The 23,700-nt window shown below is 38.6% G+C and overlaps 1 protein-coding gene and 1 non-coding gene across 2 annotated transcripts; one reads left to right on the plus strand and one right to left on the minus strand.

The window, feature by feature from the left end:
* Positions 1-656: 656 nt before the first annotated feature.
* Positions 657-22,668, minus strand: LOC119418194 (nuclear receptor coactivator 7). The gene is made up of 17 exons (XM_037685449.1): positions 22,535-22,668; positions 21,668-21,821; positions 15,195-15,331; positions 12,292-12,353; positions 11,827-11,934; positions 11,645-11,740; positions 11,279-11,404; positions 8,909-9,093; positions 8,351-8,505; positions 5,315-5,869; positions 4,319-4,490; positions 4,075-4,222; positions 3,819-3,944; positions 3,567-3,719; positions 1,410-1,505; positions 1,257-1,330; positions 657-1,179 (listed from the first exon to the last, which is right to left on the minus strand). Exons 2-17 carry the CDS (start codon positions 21,703-21,705, stop codon positions 1,044-1,046), a joined length of 2,367 nt encoding a protein of 788 aa, XP_037541377.1. The 5' UTR covers positions 21,706-21,821; positions 22,535-22,668; the 3' UTR covers positions 657-1,043.
* Positions 22,669-22,891: 223 nt separating this feature from the next.
* On the plus strand, positions 22,892-22,963 carry trnae-cuc. The gene has a single exon. It is a non-coding gene; the product is annotated as a tRNA-Glu (tRNA).
* The last annotated feature ends 737 nt before the right edge of the window (positions 22,964-23,700 follow it).

The following is a 23,700-nucleotide window of genomic DNA, read 5'->3' on the forward strand; positions in this document are numbered from 1 at the left end:
ACATGAACACTTCTCTAACTTTACTTAAATAAAGCAAAGTCTGAACTGTGGTAGGACAGGCAGCTTCTCCTGTTTTCATAATCATTAACATTCAGTAACAATTTTATTTTGAAGTACTGCTTCATTACAAAGGACTAACAACACAGAACTGGCTGCATCTTTTAGTGCAAAGAGGCCACGTGTTAAATAAACCTCTTAAAAAAAGGGCCAAAAAACATATAAACAAGTAAAAAAAAAAATTATTTTGGGTGAGAATGGAATTAACATTGGTAGGAAATAGGATATAGTCGTTGCTGAAGTAATAAAAATAAAACTATAACCAAACCTTCCTTGTAAAAAAAAAAAAAAAAAAAATCAAATGCAAAAATATTTGGTGATAGCAAACATTTTTTCAGGCTCTAGCAGTCGATTTGTTTTTGAGAATGTAAACAGACTTCTTTATTCAGGAACAGAATGTGATTCAATCATGTCATTCAGGAATAAAAAAAATAGAAAGTCTGATTTAAGGGGAAGTAAACACTTCCAACGTAAACGGGTTTGAGTTGATTGGACGGTGAACGAGTCATTCACTTTTCAAGTTTCAAGTCAATTGTGACATAAAATAAACTACCATTCCAGATTTATTCAGTTCATAACTGTACACTGCTAACCATACAAAACAGACCATTACTTCTGAAAAGAAAAGCCCACAGCACTTCGTACTCCTTAACACAACAACACAGCTCTTTCTAGAATAACGTGAACAGTAACATCAGATGTATCTGCTGTCTTCTTGATTCTTAGGTTTGTGGCAGCCTTCATGGTGGAGAAGCTGGAGCCGATTGCGTTCGAAGGCAGCCGATGAAATGTGACGAGTAGAGACACTTTCTCACACTTCCACCTTTAAACGGGTGTAAACCTGTTCGCAGGCTTGCTCTGAAGAATACTGACGTCGCAGCTTCACCGTCTGCTTCTGTCTCAGTGTGCTTGGTGTTGTTTGTGGGCGGCTACATGTTTGCCTCCAAGTGACGTACAGGTAAACATCTGGGCCTTAGCGGATGTGGCTACTCGAAGGTCCACACCTCCAGACCGCGGATGTTGAAGTCCTGCTGCGAGGAAAGAGGCTGGTTGTTGAAGGTGGAACATTTGGTGGTGGTGCCTCGGTACAACTCAGCATCCAGCCAAAGACCCAGGTGACCTCTGCAGAACAAATGTTAACATTTAAAAACCATTTTAATTTGTTGGCAGCACCTCAAACATCAGACAGATGTACGCACCCTCCTCCTCCCATCTGCAGTGAATCTATATTGCCTTTCACAAAGTAAGAATTCTCTCCTGTCCAGCGGTACACCTGAAAGTATAAAGTGAATATTAAGACTTCAAAATTATACTTACGTTATATACTTTAATTTTTTTAAATGATCAAAAACCTTGATTTCTGGGCAGAAGCTATAGAGGAAACTCTCCCCAGTGCCATAGAAGTGCTCGCTGACTCTGAAGGGATGGGTTGAAAATGCCCCAAATATCTGTTAAAAAAAAAAAAAAAGTATATTTATCCAGATATCAACAATCATAGCCACACTTTTATTGATAAGGCCGCTACTTATATTTTAAGTAGTACAGAAGTTTTTACATTAGGGCATGTTTTTACTTCAGGAAACTTTTACAAAAACCAGAGTAATTTGAGCCTCCAGGACTCCCAACAACAGTCCATTACAAATATGCATATGAACGAACTACGGCCTTGACCACACTGTAATTTTTCCATTTTTCTTAAACAATCTTTTAGTTATATGTCTAAAGATTTTTTTTAACTATCCTGATAAGCATGACATTATTTCTACAAATGTTGTCTTTTACACAGTGATGCAGAATATTCATGCTGCTGTTGTTCGGCATATTGTTTTGCACTATTAGTGTTTAGCATATTCTTAGTTTAGGGTATTTCTTAGTTTATAGCTTAGATCTTTATTACGGTTTCGTTTTACAATTTATATTTTTGCTATTGTTGGATGTAACTGGGACCCTGTGTACACAATTTCGTTCCATCTCACGTACCACGTGATGCGAATGACAATAAAACCAACTTGAACTTGAACGTGACGGGCCTGTGTGAGGCACTGCAACGCTGACACAAAAACACCAGAAACAAAACTCAAGACGTGGAGCAGAAGCATTAATGAACATACATGAACTGTAAACACAAGACTGGGTGTAAAGCAAGTTCAAACACACAGATATAATGGCCACTCGTCAGGCACAGTAGTCAGGGAGGGAAGAGTTGACCCCAGGACGATTCAAGGATTCTTTATTGTCATACCAGCTCACATTTGCATGTTTGTGGTACGAAATTCGGACTCAGGTCCCAGATTAAGAAGCCAAACAATTAAAAAACAAAAACAAACAAAAAAAAAAAATATATATATATAATAAACAAAGTTTTAAAAAATGTATGATGAAGCTGAATTAAGTGCAGCTTGAGTTCAGTAGTCTGACAGATGCAGGGAAGAAACTGTTTCTGAGTCTGGTGGACTTGCTCTGAATGCTCCTTAGCCGCCTGCTTGAGGGGAGGGGCTGGAACAGACTGTGTGCAGGATGAGTGGAGTCCTTCAAGATGCGGCGCGCCCTCCCCCTGCATCGTGAAGTGTAGAGGTCCAAGGTGGTGGGAAGGCTGCTTCTACCAGTCTTCTGTGCAGCCTTAGCCACCCTCTGCAGAACCACCCTCTCAGCAGCAGTGCAGCTGCTGTGCCACACGGTGATGCAGGTGCAGAGAACGCTCTCCACCACACAGATAGAAGCTCCTCAGGACAGAGCTCCCAAGTCCAGTCCAGTCCATGATGAAAGTATCTCAGAGTAAATTCTTCATATACAAATGTTGCTCTTGTTAAATCATTCCCATTTCCTTCGTTTTTCAATTTATGCTTCCTGCAAAAAGTGTTTACCAAAACTTAACTCTTAAAAACTTAAAGCTCTGCTTTATTTAAAGTCAAGCTATTTTTTTTATCAGTGTTTGTTATTACATCTGCAACGCTTAGTTATCAAGGATCAAGGTTCAAAGAGACATGATTGTCATTCACGTCACATGTGGTACATGAGGTGGAACAAAACTGTGCACTCAAGGTCCCAGTTGCACCCAAAATAGCAAAACTATAAAGTATAAGAAAAGAACAGTATACAAGGATCTAAGATATACACTAAACAATAATAATATAATAAGGTGTATATAGGTTAAAGGTGAGTCTATAACATCAATGTTTTCAAAAAGGTTGTGTTTTGGCTGTCCACACGATAATGCAAGAGTTAAAATACTTTTCCATTCTGGAACCTAGTTCTGAAAAATACAGTTTAAGGGCTCCGAAAATGTTGTTTCAATGTCAGCAGCTGAAGATGGAGCGATACACTTCACTGACTTTATTTGTCTAATACACTCTGTATCTCAGGCTGTAGTGGCAACATAATTATCAAGGTAAAAAAAAATGTTCTGATAACAGAAGCACCTTTAGACTGACCAAAAAAAATAAATAAATAAATAAATAAAACGCCTTTTTGTCACCACAAGAGGACGCCAAAGTCATTCTGTCATGTACCTGGTCATCCATGTCTTTGATGGTGAGCAGCACAGGACTGTCCACATCTGCCAGGTTCCTGTACAGAGTCTTCAGACTGGTACCGTGTTTCTCAGTGCTGTAGGCCAGTCTCCATGGATATCCCTGCACACGGGCTGGAAGGCGACAGGCAAGCTGAAGGGGATTAAAAAAATGGATCGGATGAAAAAGGAATTGAAATTCTGTGCTTTTCAAATTCAAATAAAGTATTTATGACGGAGTGGATTGACTTACCTTTTCAATGTGTGTGTCTTGCAGCAGATCACTGCTATCAATGAGAAAAGGCAGTGCATCCACAGCTGCGTCTCTGTCACAGCTGCCAAAACTCTGCCTGCGTTTCGCCTCGTCGATGGTGATGATCTAGATTAGAGCATGGGTTAGGATGTCAACAAAAATAAGAAAATGCAAAGATTGTAGAGTTCTGTATCAGAAATGAGAAACATCAGAGCAGTGGTTGTGATTACTGCGTCATAAAAACACGGTTCCTCACCTCCCAGCTGCAGGAGGCAGGGTCACTGAAGAAGTCATCAATCATGTCCAGCTCATCTTTCTCCACCACGACAAAGCCCTGCTCACGAGCTTCTTTTCCGTAAACATCAGGAGACCACTGAACGAAAAACGAATACAGATCGTGCACCCTGGAAAAAAACATTTCACTTTAAAACCAAACTAACCAAAAAAAGTTTGCTCCCATCACAATATGCATTTATGAAGACTGGGTTGCGTCACCTCACCTTTCCAGTGGCACAGCAAACCAGTACTCTGGCTGCGTCTCTGGAGCCCCGAAGGAGCGGGCAGGACTGGGCGTCATGCCGACGGCAAAAGACTTCCTCATCGGCTTTCCAACTTTGAAGCAGAGGAACATGGGTGGGTTTTTACTCTTCTCCTCTGATGACAAAAGCATGTCTGCCAAATGAAGAAATAAATGAAATAAAAACACTTTTTTAATGCACATTTTTGATTTAGCATTTTTAGTACTCTTCTGGAATTTACAGACATTTGGTCAACAATTGTGTCATTGTTGATTCAGAATTCAAACAACTGCTTTCTTGCTTTATTTATTTACAAATTTACTTTTACCTACTAGACTACATTTATTTCTTAAAACTTCATAAATTTTAAAATCTTAAACAATTACAAATATTTTCTCATAGAAACACAAGATCTCCCACACATTTTTGCTCTATTTTTGTCTTATTCTGCATTCAGTTCATGGTTACTACCTTTATACTTTTAGCTTTTGACAGTGTTGTTGTTTTTGCTGGCTCTACTTCAGAGGTTATCACATCGAACAAACTCACACAAAAGATTTGACAAGTGTTTTTGCTGGATGCGTTTCCTGACGTAACGAAGGCTTGAACCTACAACTACAACCTCTGGACCACAGGACCACGGCCATGATCATCGAGCTTCTGCAACCCCATGGCTTTAAACAGTGGTTTTGTTAATCTTGTATTTTAGCTAGCCTAATGCCACGGATCAGGTTTCAGGTAGCTTTTAATCACTGTTAATTGTAGCTACTATTCAGCTATTTTTAGTTTCTCACTAGTGTTCTGCTTTTTTTAAAAGTTTAAATTAAGTTTTAGCCTCAGCAAATTACAGTAAAGTCAATCAACTGTATTTTTGCAGCAAATGGAGTTTCTTTAATTCAACGTGTAAATATATTTAAAATGTTTTAATTACATGCACACAACAGTCCATTTATTTGCATCAATGTGTAGGATTTGGACCTTTTATTGGAACCTGCATCCTCTTCAGCAGCCAAGACTTCATCTCTGACTCGTAGTTTTTCCTCGGTCGCTCCTCACTCAGTTCACCCCCCTCTGCTGGTCTGTCCGGACTTTGTCTCTCCAGACCAGACGTCCCACGAACCCCAGAATCCTCCTGAAGACTCAGCTTCCTGATTATTTTATCATCCGCAGCATTTAGGAGCTCTTCAGTTCCTTCAGCTTTGATTTCACTTGCTTGCTGGCTTGCAGGTTTAACATGCTTTTTAGTCTTTAAGGAGGATTGTATCGACTCTCCATCGTCAATAGAGATGTTTTGAGCCACACCTTCATCCTCGTCATCATAAAGCCTCCTTTTAAGGTGACAGGGCATCAAATTGTCTTTTTCCTGGCATGGGCAGCTTGGTGCCACGAGTTCATATTGCTCCTTGCTGATAGTGCTGATTGATGAGGAGGACGTCCCTGCCACCTCCTCAGTGTTTCCGCTGACTGTAGGCTCCAGTTCAGTAAAACCTTCATCCAGCGGAGACTCCTCTGTTTGCTCACCCTCTGTACTCACTGCCGACAAAAATGTTTTGTTTAGGAATCACTTTATGATTGTGTCTATGTTTTTATAGATCGATTTTATCTTACTATGAATTAAGCAATTGACAATTAAAATAAAATAAAATTAGAAAAACATTTAGACCAATGTGTCATTTAAGCAACAAAAAAATATATATATATAGGTGTATGAATCAATATAAAAACATGCTGTATTATTTTTCTATATATTTATGTATACAAACTAAATATTATGGTTCCCCCCTGAAAACTATAACGTTCTAAATGCAACTAAAGTCTAAAATAAACCACTTTAAAGAGATAAATCAGATCCTATAAAATAGGGTTCTGTGAAACATTATGAAGAATCATATTTACTGTTGTAGATCGCTCTTTGAACAACCTTAGTTTGGAGTAACACGAGTTCAATTCCGACTACACTGATGAGCTACTGGCTAGTCTGAAGAGGATCAAAACTAAAGTATATTACTGCTATTGCACCTTAGGGGACCAAACGTGTACATCCTGCTTATTTGTTATGTTTGATTCTTAATAAATCAGTCAGTTTAAACGAATTTCATGAAACTTGGCCAGGATTAATTTTTTTAATATTACTTTAAAAATTTCATTACCCGCTCTATTGCAAAGGGTAAAAAATGCAGCCTGGTCTTGCTGGTCATTTCTCCAGCAGACAGCCATGAGGAGAAGCCTAACAGTAGAGGAAGCTGCAGTCCTCAAAGGGGAGTGAGGAGGATGAGGAAGATATAACTAGCAGTGAAGATTCCTCTGAAGGCCAGGAGGCATCAGGGGAGGAATTCCTGTCACTCACAGAGGGGCTGTGCCAAATATTCCACATTGCATATATTTTTTAAAAATATTGAATATTTTGTTCATTTCCAGAGGAAAAAAAAATCAAGGGTTTCTATGACCCAAAAAAGGTAAAAAATGCAAATAAATAAATAAATAACTTTATATCCACAGTTAGGTCTGAAGTTATTGAACAGATTTGATGCAGTGGAAGTAAAAAAAATTAAATATATATATATATATATATACACACATTACATTTTCATTAGACTTTTCTGAGAGGGGCCGTTTTGGGCCTTAGAGTAAAAGGTGCAAGGTTTTTGAATAAACTGTCATTGACCCAAAAATAATAATGCAACAAAATTAATGTGATCAATTACTGATCTAAACTAACTACAAAGTCGCTGTGCGTCATCATCAATATTCTCTCTGCAATAAATCCGTTTGTATCAACATAAAGATGTGTGAAATGTGTGAGAGAGTCTCATCCCAGAGACAGTGTGAGCGTTGCAAAGCATGCTGAGGAGGAACTATGTGTGCTATGTTTCTGACCGTTTATGATGTTTCAGAGTGTGAAAATGGGGTTTTCCTGTTATTTTCCTGTTCAGGTTTGGTTTGGCATTCATCTTAAAGTTTCTGTTATTGGCTGTAAACTGACACCACGAGTCAGAGACTGTTTGTGGTAGACATGAGGGGAAAAACACTGCGGGGGTGGTGACATAACTGCATGGTGCTTATCTCTGCATAGCATAGCTCAGTGCAAATCATTCTCCTGTACACTTATACTCTGGACAGCTGTCTCAAAAAAAATAAAAAATAAATGAATAGATTTAAATTTATGGACTTAAATAATTCTGCTTAAAGTGTTCAAAGTTAGTGAAAACGCTAATCCGCTATACAGAGTGAATTCTGCTATTCACAGATTAGCAGAACTGTGTCCACAACTGACTGCTACAAAATTTATGTGTTGTTTAAATGTGCTAGAAATTCATTTTGATGTTTTGCCCCACAAAGACCAGCTGTTAACTCGTCATACTGAGGCCGCTGGAAGAGCTCTCTACAACAGGTAACATGTATATTTCTCCATAACATTTCCAGAGAACCTTTATTTAAGTGATCTGAACCATATCCTAAAGAGAAGAAAACTTAAAAGGTTTTGTCACCATCCTGAAAGTAATTTTGCTTAAATACTATAAAGATTATGGATAAAATCTTAAAAATGGAAGCACGTGAGCTGAATGTCTGACAGGATAGACACATGATGAAACGTGAAAAACTGAAGAAAAACTGAAAGAATTGGCTGCAACAAAAGTTTTATCCATCTATGATAGCTACCAAAAAGTGTCAACAAGTATGAACAATCACATTTTGCTTGTGCATTTTCCCCCCCCCCACCACTTTTTTTTTTTTTTAACTGATGTAGACATTTTTAACTGGAATATCTTTTACTGGCTTAGCCGTTTACCCTGACTGAAATTTAATTTGTGGAACTCACTGCAGCCCGCTTACAATAATTGTTTTCGTTGCAAAGTGACATTTTCAAGGTTCAAGACACTTTATGTATTGATGTTCAAAAAAATTAATCACCATGAACTGGTTTTCAACAGTTAACTAAAACTTAGAAGATATAATCAAGATAATATGAGTGTTTAAATGGATCACGAACATCCACGTTTGATATTGTCTCACCAGTTTCAGAGAGAGTTGATTTAATGTCATCCAAAATGATCGGCCGTTTTGGTACAAGTGCTTCGTACCGACTGAAGGGGTTCAGCTCTTGCTCTGATGGCAGCTGCTCCCACTCTCCGGGCCTGTAGACAGGACACAGATCCTGGGGTAGGTCTCTGGGAGGTCAGCAGGAATGACACATACCGGAAACAGGATGGGGAGGGAGGGGCAAAAACGTATAGAAAAAAAAAGAAAAGAAAAAAAAAACATGTGCAACAGAATTTAACATGACACCCAAAATGAATAAATGTGATGTGAAAAAACAACCAAACTGTCAAATAGAACAAAAGATTCGGACTAATGAAAAAGCTGCAGATGAATATGGCATAGGCGAGGTTCAGTCAACACAGTCAAACTTAAGGAGATGGTTTAAAATGCGAGATATTCAAGTGGGAGAACTCCAAACAGGCCAGGAAAAGAACAATCTAATCTTAAATGAGGAACAAGAAAGGAGAAGTGAGGGTGGGGGCCTGGCAGAACCGTTAAGAGGAGAAAGAACCACCAACAGTGAGCTCTTACGATGGCAGAGCGTCTTTGAGCTTCATACGTGACACGTCGTCATACAGCGCCACAGACACCAGCTCCTCCATGGGGCAGATGATACCGTACTCCTCACAACCGTTCTCGATCACCAGGGGGTCCGACTTGTGAGGGTCAAACATGATGTTGTTGGGCGTCACAATTAACACGCCTCCAACCACACCCTAAAACAAAAGAACAAGATTATCATGAGACAGTAGTCGTGACTTTCATCACCAGCAGAGCAGCTGTAAAAACACGAGATTGTCCGAATGGTGAAATGTGTTTGAAAAGCCAAAAAGAGACATTATCCCAACTGATTCAAGTTAGTCTTACCCCACTGGAGGAAAATAAAAGAAATTGTGTAACAATTGCTTAAACAAAACATTTTGCTTCCATTAAAGGGATACTTTGTCTTTTTAAAAGGTACACATAACTCTGCTCCTTGATTCTCTCCACTGGCTTCTTGTGTGTTTTAAAACTTTTACTGCTTGCTTGTTCAGTTTTAAAAAGTCTGATGTGATCATACTTATGCGATTCCCTTACACTCCAGGACCACCATGCCAGTCTACCAATCAGTTTCTGAGATGTTCCATAATATATAGAGGTGATTGGGCTTGTCGCTTCCAGTTCTTTCTCCTGTCTTGTTGTCAGTGCCACTGTCTCAAAACCATACAACATAACCCAAGTAGTTGAAGTCCTGCACCTTTGTGACCACGGTTTCACCTGCCTCCATCTCATTCACAAACATGTACCATGTCTTACTATGGTTGCCATTCATTCTCACCACAGATCACATCATCTCATAAACATCATAGTCGACCAAAAAGTTCGCTTCGCAAACCCATACTCCACTAACTAAAAAAATTAGCTTTGCTAACATTAAACAGGTAAAAGAATTAGCAGACGCTTCATTACATTACATAACCAGCAAAATGTTATATGAAATCTACAGGAAGAAGAAAAAGATGTGGAAATCAAAGGAAGTTCGGTGGTGATAGACACAGCAAGAGGAATGAGATGAGAGATTTACCGTGTTTGGACTTTATGGTTAAGAGTCTAGTTTAGTGCATTTGGTGCTTAGTCAGTCTTAAGGCTCCAGTATACTCGCGCGTCCTGTCAGTCACGCAGAAACTGTGCACAGAAACTGTGCGTACTGTCCGCAGACGGTTGAGACTTCATATTCGAGCGTCCACCCTGAACGGCTGCAGTAAGCTCCACAGGCAAGGGGCGTTTACCTTAAGGACAATTGAGGTCACCGATTGGTCATTTGCCGACACACCTACTGGACTGATTGGCACGTTGCAAAAAAGAAACCCAAACAAAAAACAGCGAGAGCTGGCAGTCCAGCGGCAGCGTTTTTCTGCGTTTACATGTTGTTAATAAAAAGTTCTAACAAATAAAAAAACAGGGAGCGCTGGCCCTGCAGCTCACCCATCAGACCAGCCCACCAGGAAATCTCCAGACCCTCCTGCAGCCATGCTGCAAATTCCTTAATTTCTCACAATTTCAGTCATGGCGTCAACGGAGGAGGAGGATGAGATCACTTGCCTCTTGGCAAATAACAAAACAAAAGAAAAGGCCAGATCAGGAAAGAAGAAGGGAAATTTAATACATTTGTGTCGAATACAAAACAGTCCGTCGCCGGGCAGTTTATTGTGCGACGAGTACACGTACGCAAAAATTGAACTTTGCATGGACATGCCCTGTGGGCGTCCGCTTCAACTCTAATCCGGTACGCGCGGACCTCCGCAAACTGACGTATGCCTGAGTATACTGGTGGCTTAAATCGCTAACCGCTAAGATGACTGTCACAGTCTGCATCACACGTCTTCGTCTCCTTCCAGTTGAAGTTGAGTTGACCAATCATGTCTTATCAAGTGTACATGTAGTAAGCCAACAGCACAACCAACGGACTCTTTGAGACGCGCCCACCACAAACAGGAATAAACTGGTGAATTTGGTTACAAGTTTGTTCACAAGACAAAGTTGGCGAAACCTAATTTAGCAGAAATTAATTTTGCTAATGGTTTCCAAAGGTAGTGAAAATGCTAATCTGCTAAACAAAAAAAATTGTTCTATTAGCCCTTAGCTGATTAGAGAAATTGTGCCCAACACTGTCCATGGGTGTTTCTGCCTGACCTCATATGTTAGTCGGTCCATCACCAGAGCAAACAAGAAGCGGCTCAGTCAGTCCTTGATGCAATCCCACCTCCACCTTGAAGCTATCTGTCACTCCTACAGCACAATTCACCACTGTCCTGCTGTCCTATACCAAACTGATAACCCAAATAGTTACTAAATATATTTGTTTTTTCAAAGTTCAGCTACACTACCAGTCAATTTCACTAAATTGCTTTAGCTTCTTACCATGCCATCAGTGAAGTATTTGCAGCTCATCTTAATGAATTTTACCGTAGCGGGGCTCTCGTCCTCAGAGTTTGGAGAGAGCTCCCGGCGGATAGACTTTGCTGACCGGCAGCTTTGTGTGCAATCCTGAAACAATGAAAAAATTAATTAGAAACGTATAATTTGTGGCTCTTTTTAGAATAATATATGTTCTAAGAATTTTAGCCTCAAGCTAATATTAAAAAGGAAAACTATGAACTTTATGACACCTGTCTTAAAAGAAACGAAAAGTTTTGTTTGACAGAGTTTATGTTAAGAACGGCACAATAATTACACAATAGTGACACTCCATTGATGTGCTTTTACCACCCTTTTGGACAAACTTACATGTTTGTCAGAAATGCCATTAGTAAATGAGGTGTCAGAGGAAGTCGGAGACTTCAGGTCAGTTTCTGATTGGCTCACATCAGGAACAAACAGCTTCTATAATAACAATGAAAAGCAAACAATCAGCTAATCCATACCAAAGAGAGCGAAGAAGCTTTATGCGATCGATTCAGTGCCCTCACCTGGCCGGTGTAGACGCTACGAGAGAAGAGCTTGTTCAGCTGGACCAGCTTGTTTGGGGTGATGTTGAATTTAAGTGCAATGCTGTTAAGGGAATCGTTTGGTCCCACCTGCAAAAAGAGATTAGCTTCTCTGTTAAACTGCTGCTAATGGCATTTTAAATACACGTAGGTCAAAATAATAAACCCAGTCTTAAAATAATAATAAGTTCAGAAGTATGCAAAGCAAGGAAGTAGGGCTGTGGAGGGAGAAGCAGCACCCCTTAACAGATGTCCATGCTAATGAATACATGCAAAGTCCGTGTTCATTCATTTTATTGCATATATTTATAATATGATCTCTTCATATGGGTGTTTAGGGTTATACAAACTCATACATTCACACAGTACCCCCCCCCAGCTCAAACACAATCCCACATCTATGGCAGTACTTTATTTAAAAGGTGTAGTGAGTGTTGTGTTGCTCACAATATACTCCACTGTGCCTGGTGGCTTCTTCTTCTCCATCTTGTTTCTTTTACAGCCATCACCTGAAGGTGCAAGAGTATATCAGGGTGCAGAAAACTGAAAAATCCTGTATACATTTTATTTATAGTTCAGTTACACGTCCTAAAAGTTGGAGTATGTTTTGAGGATGACTCTGCTTCTAACATGTCAGTAAATCTGACCAAGATAGTAATTAAAAAAACAAAACACAAATATTGTTCAATCAATTAGTGCTCAGAGTAAATTTGGGGATGACTCTCAGCTACCAAAACACTTATTTTTAGGTTCAATATCTGTCAAACAGTCATATTTGTGTTTGCCAATGCTGCTTAGTTGTGGCAGCCATGCTAAATTGGATTAACACCAAAACTTTATTGGTTAATAATATACAAATGCAAAGAAATCAGCTGAGATATCCATCTAAATCAGAGGTTCCCATCCACTGGGCCTAGAACTAGTACCAAGCTTTGAACCAATTGTTATCTGGCTGCATAGGAAAAAATGTTTTATTTTGAAATCTTTTCTATTTGGATTAGTCTGTATGATATTTTATTTTGAAAATCAATCACTTCCATCAGCGCAATTTTAGCAGTTGACTCAGTTGCAGTTTTTATTTTTCATTTTTTATCCACCGGTAAGCTCTCAATATAACTTTAGCAAAAGGAGTTCACAATAACTGGAGCTGGAGAGCTAAGACCTGATGATGAGACCGCAGAACTGCAACCAAAAAGAGAGCTGCACTTCAAGAAAAATACAAGAAGTCCTTAAATGATGGGTTCATAGCATCACGTGATTCACCACATATAAACTAAGCACCATCATTAAAAGACAAGCCCTTGGTTTAAAAATAAAGTTCAGAAACAATAATTCCACTTCATTGCACTGAGAGCATCATGACTAACTGCACTGCTAAGGAGTTAAAAATAAATTACACAATATGAACAATATAAAATATTCCTTATTTGAATTACAAATGTAATAGTTAAATTTTATATGATGCACTTTATTATGTTTTGTTATGCACGTGACCTTCTATCACACTCACACCACTGTCACTTGTCCATGGAAAACACGTCTTACATAAAACCGGTCCGTGGTGCCAAAAAGGTTGGGAACCCCTCACTCAGTTTACTTATTCAGTACCAGTTGTTTAGCCCCCATCATTATCCAGCTTTAAAACGCTGACACACTGAAACAGTTGAAGTAAACAAAGACAACTTGGCTCTTCTTGTAGAAAAGTGGCGCAGTCAGCATTTCCTTTTAGGCAGGACAGCGAAGACATTAGTGCATCCCTCCTTGATGCTTAGGTACTTACATGATGACTCAGCATGACTCTCAAATCCAGCTGCATCTGCCTGCATCAGTGTTCAGTATTAAACTTGCTCTGAACACTGCATTCACTGAGTTCTGAGCTGTAGCTGATACCATGTATACCAAGGCTGAGAGTTGTGCAGTATTACACTGCTGAATGCATTTGGATCGCATTATTGCAGCCTGAAGCTCATAATACCAGAGTTTACACAGCTGGCTGAGCCACAGCCAGTCTGACAGAGGATATGCTACGAATGGGGAAGATATGTGCTGACAACAATCGCCACGATTCAGCTGGAGCCCATAAAGACTATATTGTACTTAAAGCCTTGCATGGTGATCTTTTTTCTAAAATTATTAAGTAAATATGAAGCTATGAGTTTATTTTACACGTATGCAGTTCATCAAATGTTATTAATTTTGAATGTACGGTACACTGCATGATAAAAGCATAAATAAACAATTTAAAATAGTGAATACAGAAATGGAGTTTAGATTATTTTATTATTCTATGAAGGGTGATTTCTACATTATTTCCCCTCATTTCTATGGCTCATACTGAAGGAAAAAGGCTTTGATTATTTAGAATTTGTACGCTTTTATATTTTACTAGTAAATCTTGGTGCTTGCAAATTTTTATAAAGAAAGTACTTTTTATCTCCCTTGTTACCTTCAGGGAAGCGCTACAGGTGCATCAGAACACGAACAAACAGATTCAAGAACAGTTTTTTCCCGAAAGCCATCACCACACTGAACTCACACATGCACTGATTTAATAATCTAACCTCCCAAACCCCTGGACTTCTACTGTGCAATACTACTGACATTTCATACTCTCAGTCACCTTAACTACCTCACTAATATACATGATGTGCAATACAATTGTGTAATACTTGTATTTTTTACTTTCATTATTATATCTATATTGCGTTACATTTTTTATATTTTTAGTGTGTGTTTAGTGTTTAATGTGTGTTTTCTTAAGGCGTGTTTTTGCACTGGAAAAAGGAGTGTCTCTTAATTTCATTGTACTGCGTATAATGACAATAAAGGCATTCTGATTCTGATTCTGTTATTGGTGACGTTAAAACAGAGCAGGATGAAGATTGTGCAACTTCCTGTTTAAAACTGCTGAGGTTGTTCCGCTACAAATGATTCCCTGCTGATGCAGTCACTTATGGAAAAACACTTTAGAACATTAAAAGGAATATTTCTGTTATCATGATGAATAAAAAACTGTAACCCCCCCCCAAAAAAAAAAACAACTTAGTAGAAAAAATGGTTTCAGTGAGGAAAAAATACACAATTTTTGTAATACAAGAACAGAGTATTGATAAATCACACAAAAGTTTACCATTATTGAGGTTGAAATGCTTATTTTTTCTTTCTTATCAATTTTTTTTTTTTACACTCAGACAAGATCACTCTGGCCAATCAAATTAAAACTGCATCGAACAACAGTTCTGTTAAGAATGAACTAGTTAGGAACGTCAGATTATGTCCATTTGAGCAACCTAAACTGTTGTCGTTTACCCCAGAAGGCTGAAAAAGAATCAGAACTCTTTACGTCTTACCTGAACCTCCAGGTGGCTTTACTCTCTGAAGGTCAGTTTTCTTGTTGGGGTCAGGGCCACAGGAGATGATCACAGGTCTCCGCTCATTTGGACCCTTTTCTGACTGGTTCGACCTGAGCTGCTTCCGCCTTTTCAGCCTGAGGGGAGACCAGAAATATAAATATATAAATGTAGAATCCTTTACATAAGCCAAACAAAGACTCAAACCATATTGTGTTGCAAATTCTTATCTGCAAACTCTTTAAAATCACAGATCAGATTGATAAAAGTGAGATTTTCTGAACATTTAAAGAACATTCTTATTTTTACATACGTTGTGTATTTTTTAATCCGCCATAATCTGTAAACTGAATATATAAACAAATCTTGGAGTCTTAAATGGTCAAACTTGAGCTCGTCTTTGTTTTGCTGCGTCAGCGGCGTTGTCTGCTCAGACTGCCGTTTCTGCCCGTTTAATCATTGATAGGTGTGCAAATGAAGAGGTGCATTAAAGCAGCCCACTGCAGTGCACTTCACTGGTTAGTGGTGCATCTTAGGTAATGCACGCTCACTGAGAGGGTATGAACATGTTGACAAAACAGGATTTATGTAATACACAGATTGAAGTGATGTTGGCCTGCACAGCCTCTGGCAAAGAAAGGATAAAAGAACAGTGCACAAAGCACATCTTAAGTATTCAAGTGCTTTAATGGAAAGGAGAGATCGGATCGATAAGTCTGCAGACAGATGGACTTTAGGCCTCTCCTCCCTTAGTCCAAAGGCTTTCTCTCGTTTTAACAGACACTGCATGGATCAGGAGGTGAGCTCGAGAACAGACCAGCACCATCTGTTTCACTCAGGGGCATTTCTTAGGCATTCAGATTAAAGTCACGCCTTCATCGCACTCGTCTTCTCGTAGTCTATAAACAGTGCATCTGTTTTCAGTGAGTAGACTGCTGTAGAAAACAATGGAAACTTTAGAAGTTTGTTAGCTCTCAGATTAGAGTTTTTGTTCCAGAAAGCCATTAATTGAAGTTTTGGTAAGTTACTATTCTATAAAAATGAGTTTGTTTCTGATTTTTGTGACGTTAAGTTTGAAGCAGCTTTGTGACAGCAGCCGGGACAGAAATCCTGAAAACAGCCCGCAGGTGTGAGGCATAAAGCCAATGAAAAGGTGTGTTTGTGTGCAACACCTCTAACAGCCTCTAGATGGAGTTTAAAAAAATAGTCTGGCTCACGTGCCCATGAAAACATGCTCCATATTTCTCATGAAATATTAAAATCAGTACTGTACCTATTTAAATATATCACCTAATAGCAAACCCGTGTTGGCATCGAACAGTTTCCTGTTACTTATGTGCATGATCGAAGTCAGTATTTTGCAATGCATTGTGGGCTAGATATATTTATGCCTATTTTTAGTTCTTTAAACATTTTGACATTTATTTGTCGTTTGTGTATATTTGTTACGCTCACTAACGATGGCCTCCTTAGCCGACAAAAATTTTTTGAAAATGTATTCCCAAGTTTGTTTCATCTTTGCGTTCAATTTTATCAATGGTTGGTGCGGGTCTACACTTGGTCTGAACAGTGTTCATAACTACCCACGTTTCAGCTGTGCTCTGCAGTCATTCTGACACTTCGCAACATTGCAGGTTGTGGACATTTTGCTCTCACAACGTAAAATACCAATAAAACTCATTTTTAAACATATAGTCAGAGAGTCAGAGTTTCTTTATTGTCATTCGCACCTCATGTGGTACATGTGGTGGAGTGAAATTATGTACACAGGGTCCCAGTTACATCCAACAATAAAATGTATAAAAAAACAGTAATAATATCTAAGATATGAACTAAGAAAAACATTAACTAAATATACACTAAGCACTCATAACATAAAACATTGAACATCAGCACAAACATGAACATGAGTCTGTGAGCAGATGTGCACGCATGAACACATCAACATTGAAACAGATCAGCAGCAACATGAAACAGATCAGCAGCAACATGAAACAGATCAGCAGCAACATGATATGGTTTTTCACAATGATTATTCTAGTTAGAGATTCATGAGTCTAACAGCCTCAGGGTAGAAGCTGTTCCTCAGTCTAGTATATAGATATGTTTAGCAGAACCAGGCTCGGGACAAGCGGTCATCTGCTTTGACCGGCTGGGTTTGGTAGGAACAGATACACAATGGCAGGTCGAGAATCACATGTTAAGATAGAAATAGTATAAAATGAAAACTATTCAATTTTAACAATTCATTTAAGGAAATTAGGTCAACGTGTCCTCCAGTAGTCTAAGCCTATTGCAGCATAACAAGCCAACCCTAGCTATAGGATTTATCAAAAAGGAAAAAGTCTTAAGCCCAGTGTTAAAACTGGACAATGTGTCAGTCTTACAAACAGGAAATGGAAGTTGGTTCCACAAGAGAAGAGCCTGATAACTGGAAGATCTTCCTCCCATTCTGCTCTTGGAAACTGTAGGAACGGCAAGTAAACCTGCAGTCTGACAGCAAAGTGCTCTGTTAGGAAAATATGGAACAATGAGATCTTGACTATAAGATGGAGCTAGGTTGTTGAGAGCTTTGTAGGTTAGAAATAAGATTTTGAATTCAATTCTGAATTTGAGAGGGAGCCAATGGAGAGAAACTAAAACTGGAGTGAGATGATCTCTCCCACTAACTTGAGTCAAGACTCTGGCAGCAGCATTTTGGATCAACTGAAGACTTTTTACAGAAGAATTTGGACACCCAGATGTGCACAGCAGTTTAAAAACAGATAAATTAACAAATGCCAGTAGATTAAAAAATATATACTTTTTAAGTAAACTATTTTTCCTGAGATGAACCTCAAAGTGAACATGTACAGATTTTTTGTATTTAATATTTACATTTAAGTTGTACACCGTTTGTTAAGAGTCGTTTTACACTGTTAGTGATTTTCACCTACAATAGGCGTGATAATATTATGCGCAGTACTTTAACTGGGACTGTATACGAGCAATTCATTATGAACTTTGCCCTATTTGTCAGGAAACGAAGCAGCAAAGAAACAAGAACTTGTTACAATTGTAGCCAAGTTGGTTGATGACGTTTATTTTTCTTCTATCGACTCTTTTCATACTCAGAAATCCCTCAGAGTTCTGCGAGTTTGATGACATGTGAAAATGAAAACTGCTGCATTTATCTAGACTTCTATGTTATGAATGACAGTATGACAGATTTTCCTTTTTGGCTTAATTCAAATTATTTACTGAAGATTTTGTTGATTTCTCCAACAAATCTTTGATTTGTGGAATGAAAAAAAAATCCAAGTTCTCAAAAAATTAAGTCTAAAACCATACCTTCAAATCACAAATCTAGTCCATGTTTTTTTAACCATAACTATGAGCATAACCACTCATATTTGCATCTGCACTGAAGGTACTGGGTTAGCAGCAACAGAAACCACCACCACATTGGCTTCGGTTGCTGCTGAATCCATTGTTTGATTCATGTTTGATTCAAATTGTAGCATTAAGCTCGACAGAACAAAAACCCCTTCTAAAGATTGATCAACAGATCTTCAGTGACTGGGTGAAGAGTACCATACACAAATTAATAGTGTTCTAATCTAGCGAAAAAACAACAACAACATATTCCCATATATGATATCACCTAATCTAAATACATGTACAGTAATGCATATTAAATCATGCTAGGTGGATTGATGCGTCAACAGGACAGGACATAAATGTTTGTTATGTTGCAGATGAACTGCTGCAGACAGGCTGAGACTTGTATGACAGCTTGGCAGAAACGCCAGCTCTAAATTAGTTTAGGCAACCTGCATCCCTTGAAAAACCAGTACACGGCTGATTCAATAATTAGTGGTTGCTGGGTGATGGAGGACAATGTAATTTATTACAATAATATAAGATTTCCAATATAAGTTAATCAACAGAACAAGGTTACATAAAAAAAAAAATGTTGTTCGAGCGAGACTTTCCGCACAGCCAGAACAAGAAACCAGAGACAGAATCAGAAAGAAGCAAAACAGAGAAAACTCGCAATGGACCACAGAACCATCTTATTGGTACTGTAAATGGTAAACAGTCTGTATTTATATAGCGCCTTTCTGTCTTATCAAGACACTCAAAGCTTTACACTACAACCCGTGTCCTCATTTACCCATTCATTCAGCACTCTGATAGATCTCTACGAAGCTAATGGAACAAATCATTCTAAAGAGACTAATCAGAGCTTTATCACATTCATACACCGATGGGACACACATCAGAGGCAATGAGGGGTTCAGTGTCTTGCCCAGGGACACTTCAGCATGTGACTGCTGGTGGATTTGAACCCCCCCAACTCTTGCATTGGAGGACAACTTCTCTAACCACTCAGCCACAGCGTCAAGCGGTACAGTCAACACGTAAACAGTGCAAGTGCAGAAATGTCCTTGTTCTTAAAATTTAAAACCAATTTTGTTGTTCTGAAATGTGCTCAGTTTTACTACTACCTGTTTTACAGCCTGTAAATCCTTGAAAATTTTCCTTATCCATTTGGATGAAACATGCAGCTCTATGAAACAATTCACCTGTGCGACCATCACAAAACGAGGATAATTTGATGATGGTTTTGACACGTTATTGTCCCTCTATACAACGTAACCTCGATAAGGGTCTAACGAGGTTGGGTCGGGTCCTCTGCGTGGGTTCTTCCTTGTTAAAACATTTTGTATTTTATCAAAAATACTTCTTTAGTCTGAAGAGCAAGTAAAGTCTTCACAGTAGATCAACAAGTTTGCTGACATCAAGATGAAATGTTTCGACAAAGAAGAATCCGTCCAAAGGACCTGACTCAACCTTGTCAGATTTATCTACCTGGATTATGGAGCATGCATCAGGATAACTTAATAAGGGTTGTTGTTCCTAACATTTCTCAAATTTCACTACTCTAACAAAATGATCTTGTACCAAACCAACTACAAGTTGTCTGTTTTAACAAATATACAGGTCTTAAATCATCTCTCGTTCTCCAAGGAGCACGGCTTTAATCTAAATCTTTTAAAGTGGTATTTTTCAATAATTCTTTATGTTCTCTGAATGTCCTCGAATGGTTTTTGTTTGGATTTAGTATCAGTATTAGTATTGGCTGCTTTTTCATTTACTTTTGGTTCAGAACATGCGCAGTTTTAGAATAATGTTTGTGAATTTATGAAGTCCCAAAACTCTGATCCATGAATCATATGGTGCTTTGTCACCGTCTCAACTCTCATCGGTTTCACATCGCACTAGTTACAGTGGTGCTTGAAAGTTTTTGAACTCTTTAGGAATTTCTATATTTCTGCATATGACCTAAAACATCAGATTTTCACACAAATACTAAAAGTAGATAAAGAGAACCCAGTTAAGCAAATGAGACAAAACTATTATACTTGGTCATTTACTTATTGAGGAAAATGATCCAATATTAAATATTTGTGAGTTGCAAAGTATGTGAACCTTTGCTTTCAGTACCTGATGTGACACCCCCCCTCCCCCCCCCCCAGCTTCAACTGAAAATGAGTAGAAACAGGAAGCCAAAGAAAACCTTTAACAAACATTCAGAAAACTTGGAGAAATGATTATCAAGACCACTTTAAAGGATTACAAGACAGTCTGACAGCTTGGAAGCCAAAGTTAAAGAAGTTAGGGGTTTAAACGATTTGAACCGTGCTGCATATTAGTGGTTGATTGCTGTGTTTTTCTATGGCAGCCATTGGCCAATATACGACACAGTTTATTTGATTCTGGCCACAATACAGCTTCCATCAACAAAAATGCAACATAATTTCTTTACATAAATAAACATATATTTTACAACACTTAGAGGGGCTTGGACATTTTATACATGGAAGAGTATTTTTGCTTAAAAAAAAACTAAACTGCTTGCTGCAGTGAGCTGGTTGTAGCAGCTCCTGCTGCATATTCACCGTACCACTTTGTCGATTAAATCGATTAAATACGCACAGGCATGGTCAAAAGCCATTTTTATATTAGAAGCAAATATTGGCCAAATAATCCATCTACCTCTACAAGCATATACCGTATGTTAAGAGCATTTATAAAGCGTCATGTTGATGTGATTAGTATTATTAAAAAGGAAATGTTATTTTATTAAAGTTTTAAGTTTATTTATTTGGGACTATGCACAGTAACAATACACTCCAAAAGAGGTAATTGCATCATGTCAGATTTTGCCAATCGGTCATTTTCATCACATAACCTTGCAGTTGAAAAGATTAAAAACTTGGATGAATTTTCTTTTTTTTTCCATGATTAATGCATTCCTTTATTCAATATGCGTCTTCTGAAGATCTATTCCTGTACGTTAAAGAATTAGTAGAAGAAGCTTCTCATTCAGCCAAACGAGTACTTAAATTTGTCACCAAGTGGAAGCATAAAACAAACAAATAAAAATTACACATTGGGGCAAGATTGTTGCAAAAACAGTTGCTTACTTGTCAAAATAGCCTTGCTTTCTGTCTCGCTTTTCCATCAGGGCAGGCTTTCAATTGTGCATGCAGTTGAATTCAGTGCATCCATACAAACACCTGCTCTCCCACATCCAAACAGCTCAGATCCCTCACTGTGCTCTCACACGCCTTTCTCGTTCTGCAGAAGAAAAGAAGGAAGGAAATTAGAAAGCTCTCAGTCTCCTCACTCAGCAGCACTCAGTAAAAAAACAATGATCCCATCAGTCACTCAGCTTAAGTGGAGGGCGATGAAAGCATCCTACAATCGTGTCAGGTTAGTCAGCTGAGAGGAAATCATACCCAAAGGTTTACGCCACTTGCAAGCACATCTGCTCCTGGTTTCCACGTGTGTTTTATTATATAACCACAGAAATCTGTCCAGAATTAGCACTGAATCTGTTTAATGTAAACAGTTTAGCCACCGACTGAGATACAAGCTAACTGTAATCCGATGAAGCGGATATGAAGCATAAAAGGTTGCACGCACCTCAGTGAACGTTGAAGAAATTTTTAGTTACACGTAGCCTGGAAGTGTTAAAAAAAAAAACAGCTTGAAAGAAACTGCTAAATGCCAACGACTCGTCAGGATTCGTCATTATTAGTGTTCAGCTTCCTTTTATGAAGCAATAACAGCAAACGAACATATAGGACCAGATGTGCTCATTCAAAGCCAATGCCACTGCCAGGTTTAAGCAAACAAGAGCAAGGTCCAGTCTTCCTCCAGCTGAGCAGACAGCTGCTGCTAACGGTGCTACAGCTAGCTACTTTGTTTACAGACAATAGCAACCAGGCGTTCGCGGTAAAAAAAAAAGAAAAGAAGACAAGTCTCACGTTCCAAACCCGCTTCCTTACCATGAGACGTTCCTTTTTCTTGCATTTCGGCTTAATGGCTTCACATTTGTAGGCAACGACGCCGTGACACGCTCAACCTGACCGAGAGGAAACAGGTCGCTGATACAACTCGAGCATCTTCGAGTTGCTACGTAAAAATCATGGCTCCTCCCTTCGCGACGCCCCCTGGCGTCATGTGCAAGGAACCGTAGCAAAAGCTCACGTTCTTTTATCGTTAGTTTCAAGTCGTATCTTAGCAACATTAGATAATATACAGTGTTGTCCGTGTAGTTCGCCTTATTAAAAAGCATTAACAGTTTGTGTGAGAGAATTAAAATATATTTAAAAAAACAAACAGGTGATGGGGCACTACACGGATCCCTGGTGGTCTAGTGGTTAGGATTCGGCGCTCTCACCGCCGCGGCCCGGGTTCGATTCCCGGTCAGGGAACTGACCTTTTTTTTTTAACGTCTATTTTAAATAAAATATAATAATCCTAATAATAAAAGACTGAAAAACAATAAGAATATATGAAGAGATTACATTGGACTTATAAAGGAGAATGAGGTGTAAAACAAATCTTGATAAACAACTCAAATCACACATAGAACTGAGAGAAAATAATGGCAGCATAAGCAACGAGAAGCAAAAACAATAATTCTAAGATCCATAATGTAAAATGTGACTCCAATGATTGCTTTGCTGTCATGCTGTGACAAAATAATCCATTTCAAAATGCCCCAAATAACATCAACTAACAGATGAGAAAACAGCCAAGAACACAAGAGGCTCAATGGGATTTACCTGTATAAATAAAGGTTGATTGATTTACGATGAGAAAACAAAGGCAACAAAAGATGTAAAATATTACAAAAGGACAAAACCCATAAATTCAAAATGTGCAAAAGTATAAGGTTACAAACTTTTAAAAAACACATTGTTATTAGATGATTTTGTTTGTTGTGTTTTTACTGTTTGTGCTGTTTTGCCCAGGGGCCTTTAACATATCTCTCTGTGCCAGAAGTGTCTCTCCGTAACTATGAAGGATGAGATAATTTAGCCCTCCAGGACCCCTCCATGACAGTTACCAACTAAAACCACTAGGTGGCGACAGATCTTCATAAATGACTGTTTCCCCTAAAAAGTTTGAGGTTGGAGGCCATGAGGGCAGTATGTGGAGCAAATTT

The sequence above is a fragment of the Nematolebias whitei genome, chromosome 12, assembly GCF_014905685.2.
Source record: "Nematolebias whitei isolate Nwh7 chromosome 12, NemWhi1, whole genome shotgun sequence".
In the NCBI taxonomy this organism is placed as follows: Eukaryota; Metazoa; Chordata; class Actinopteri; order Cyprinodontiformes; family Rivulidae; genus Nematolebias; species Nematolebias whitei.

Excerpts from the sequence above, each read along its gene's own strand:
- LOC119418194 (XM_037685449.1), bottom strand. The coding sequence starts at position 21,705 with ATGGAAAAGCGAGACAGAAAGCAAGGCTATTTTGACAA. Across the intron at positions 4,491-5,314 it reads GATGCAGGTTCCAATAAAAG|ACATGCTTTTGTCATCAGAG; the intron begins GTCCAAATCCTA and ends TTCATTTGGCAG. Across the intron at positions 3,720-3,818 it reads AAGACACACACATTGAAAAG|CTTGCCTGTCGCCTTCCAGC; the intron begins GTAAGTCAATCC and ends AATCCCCTTCAG.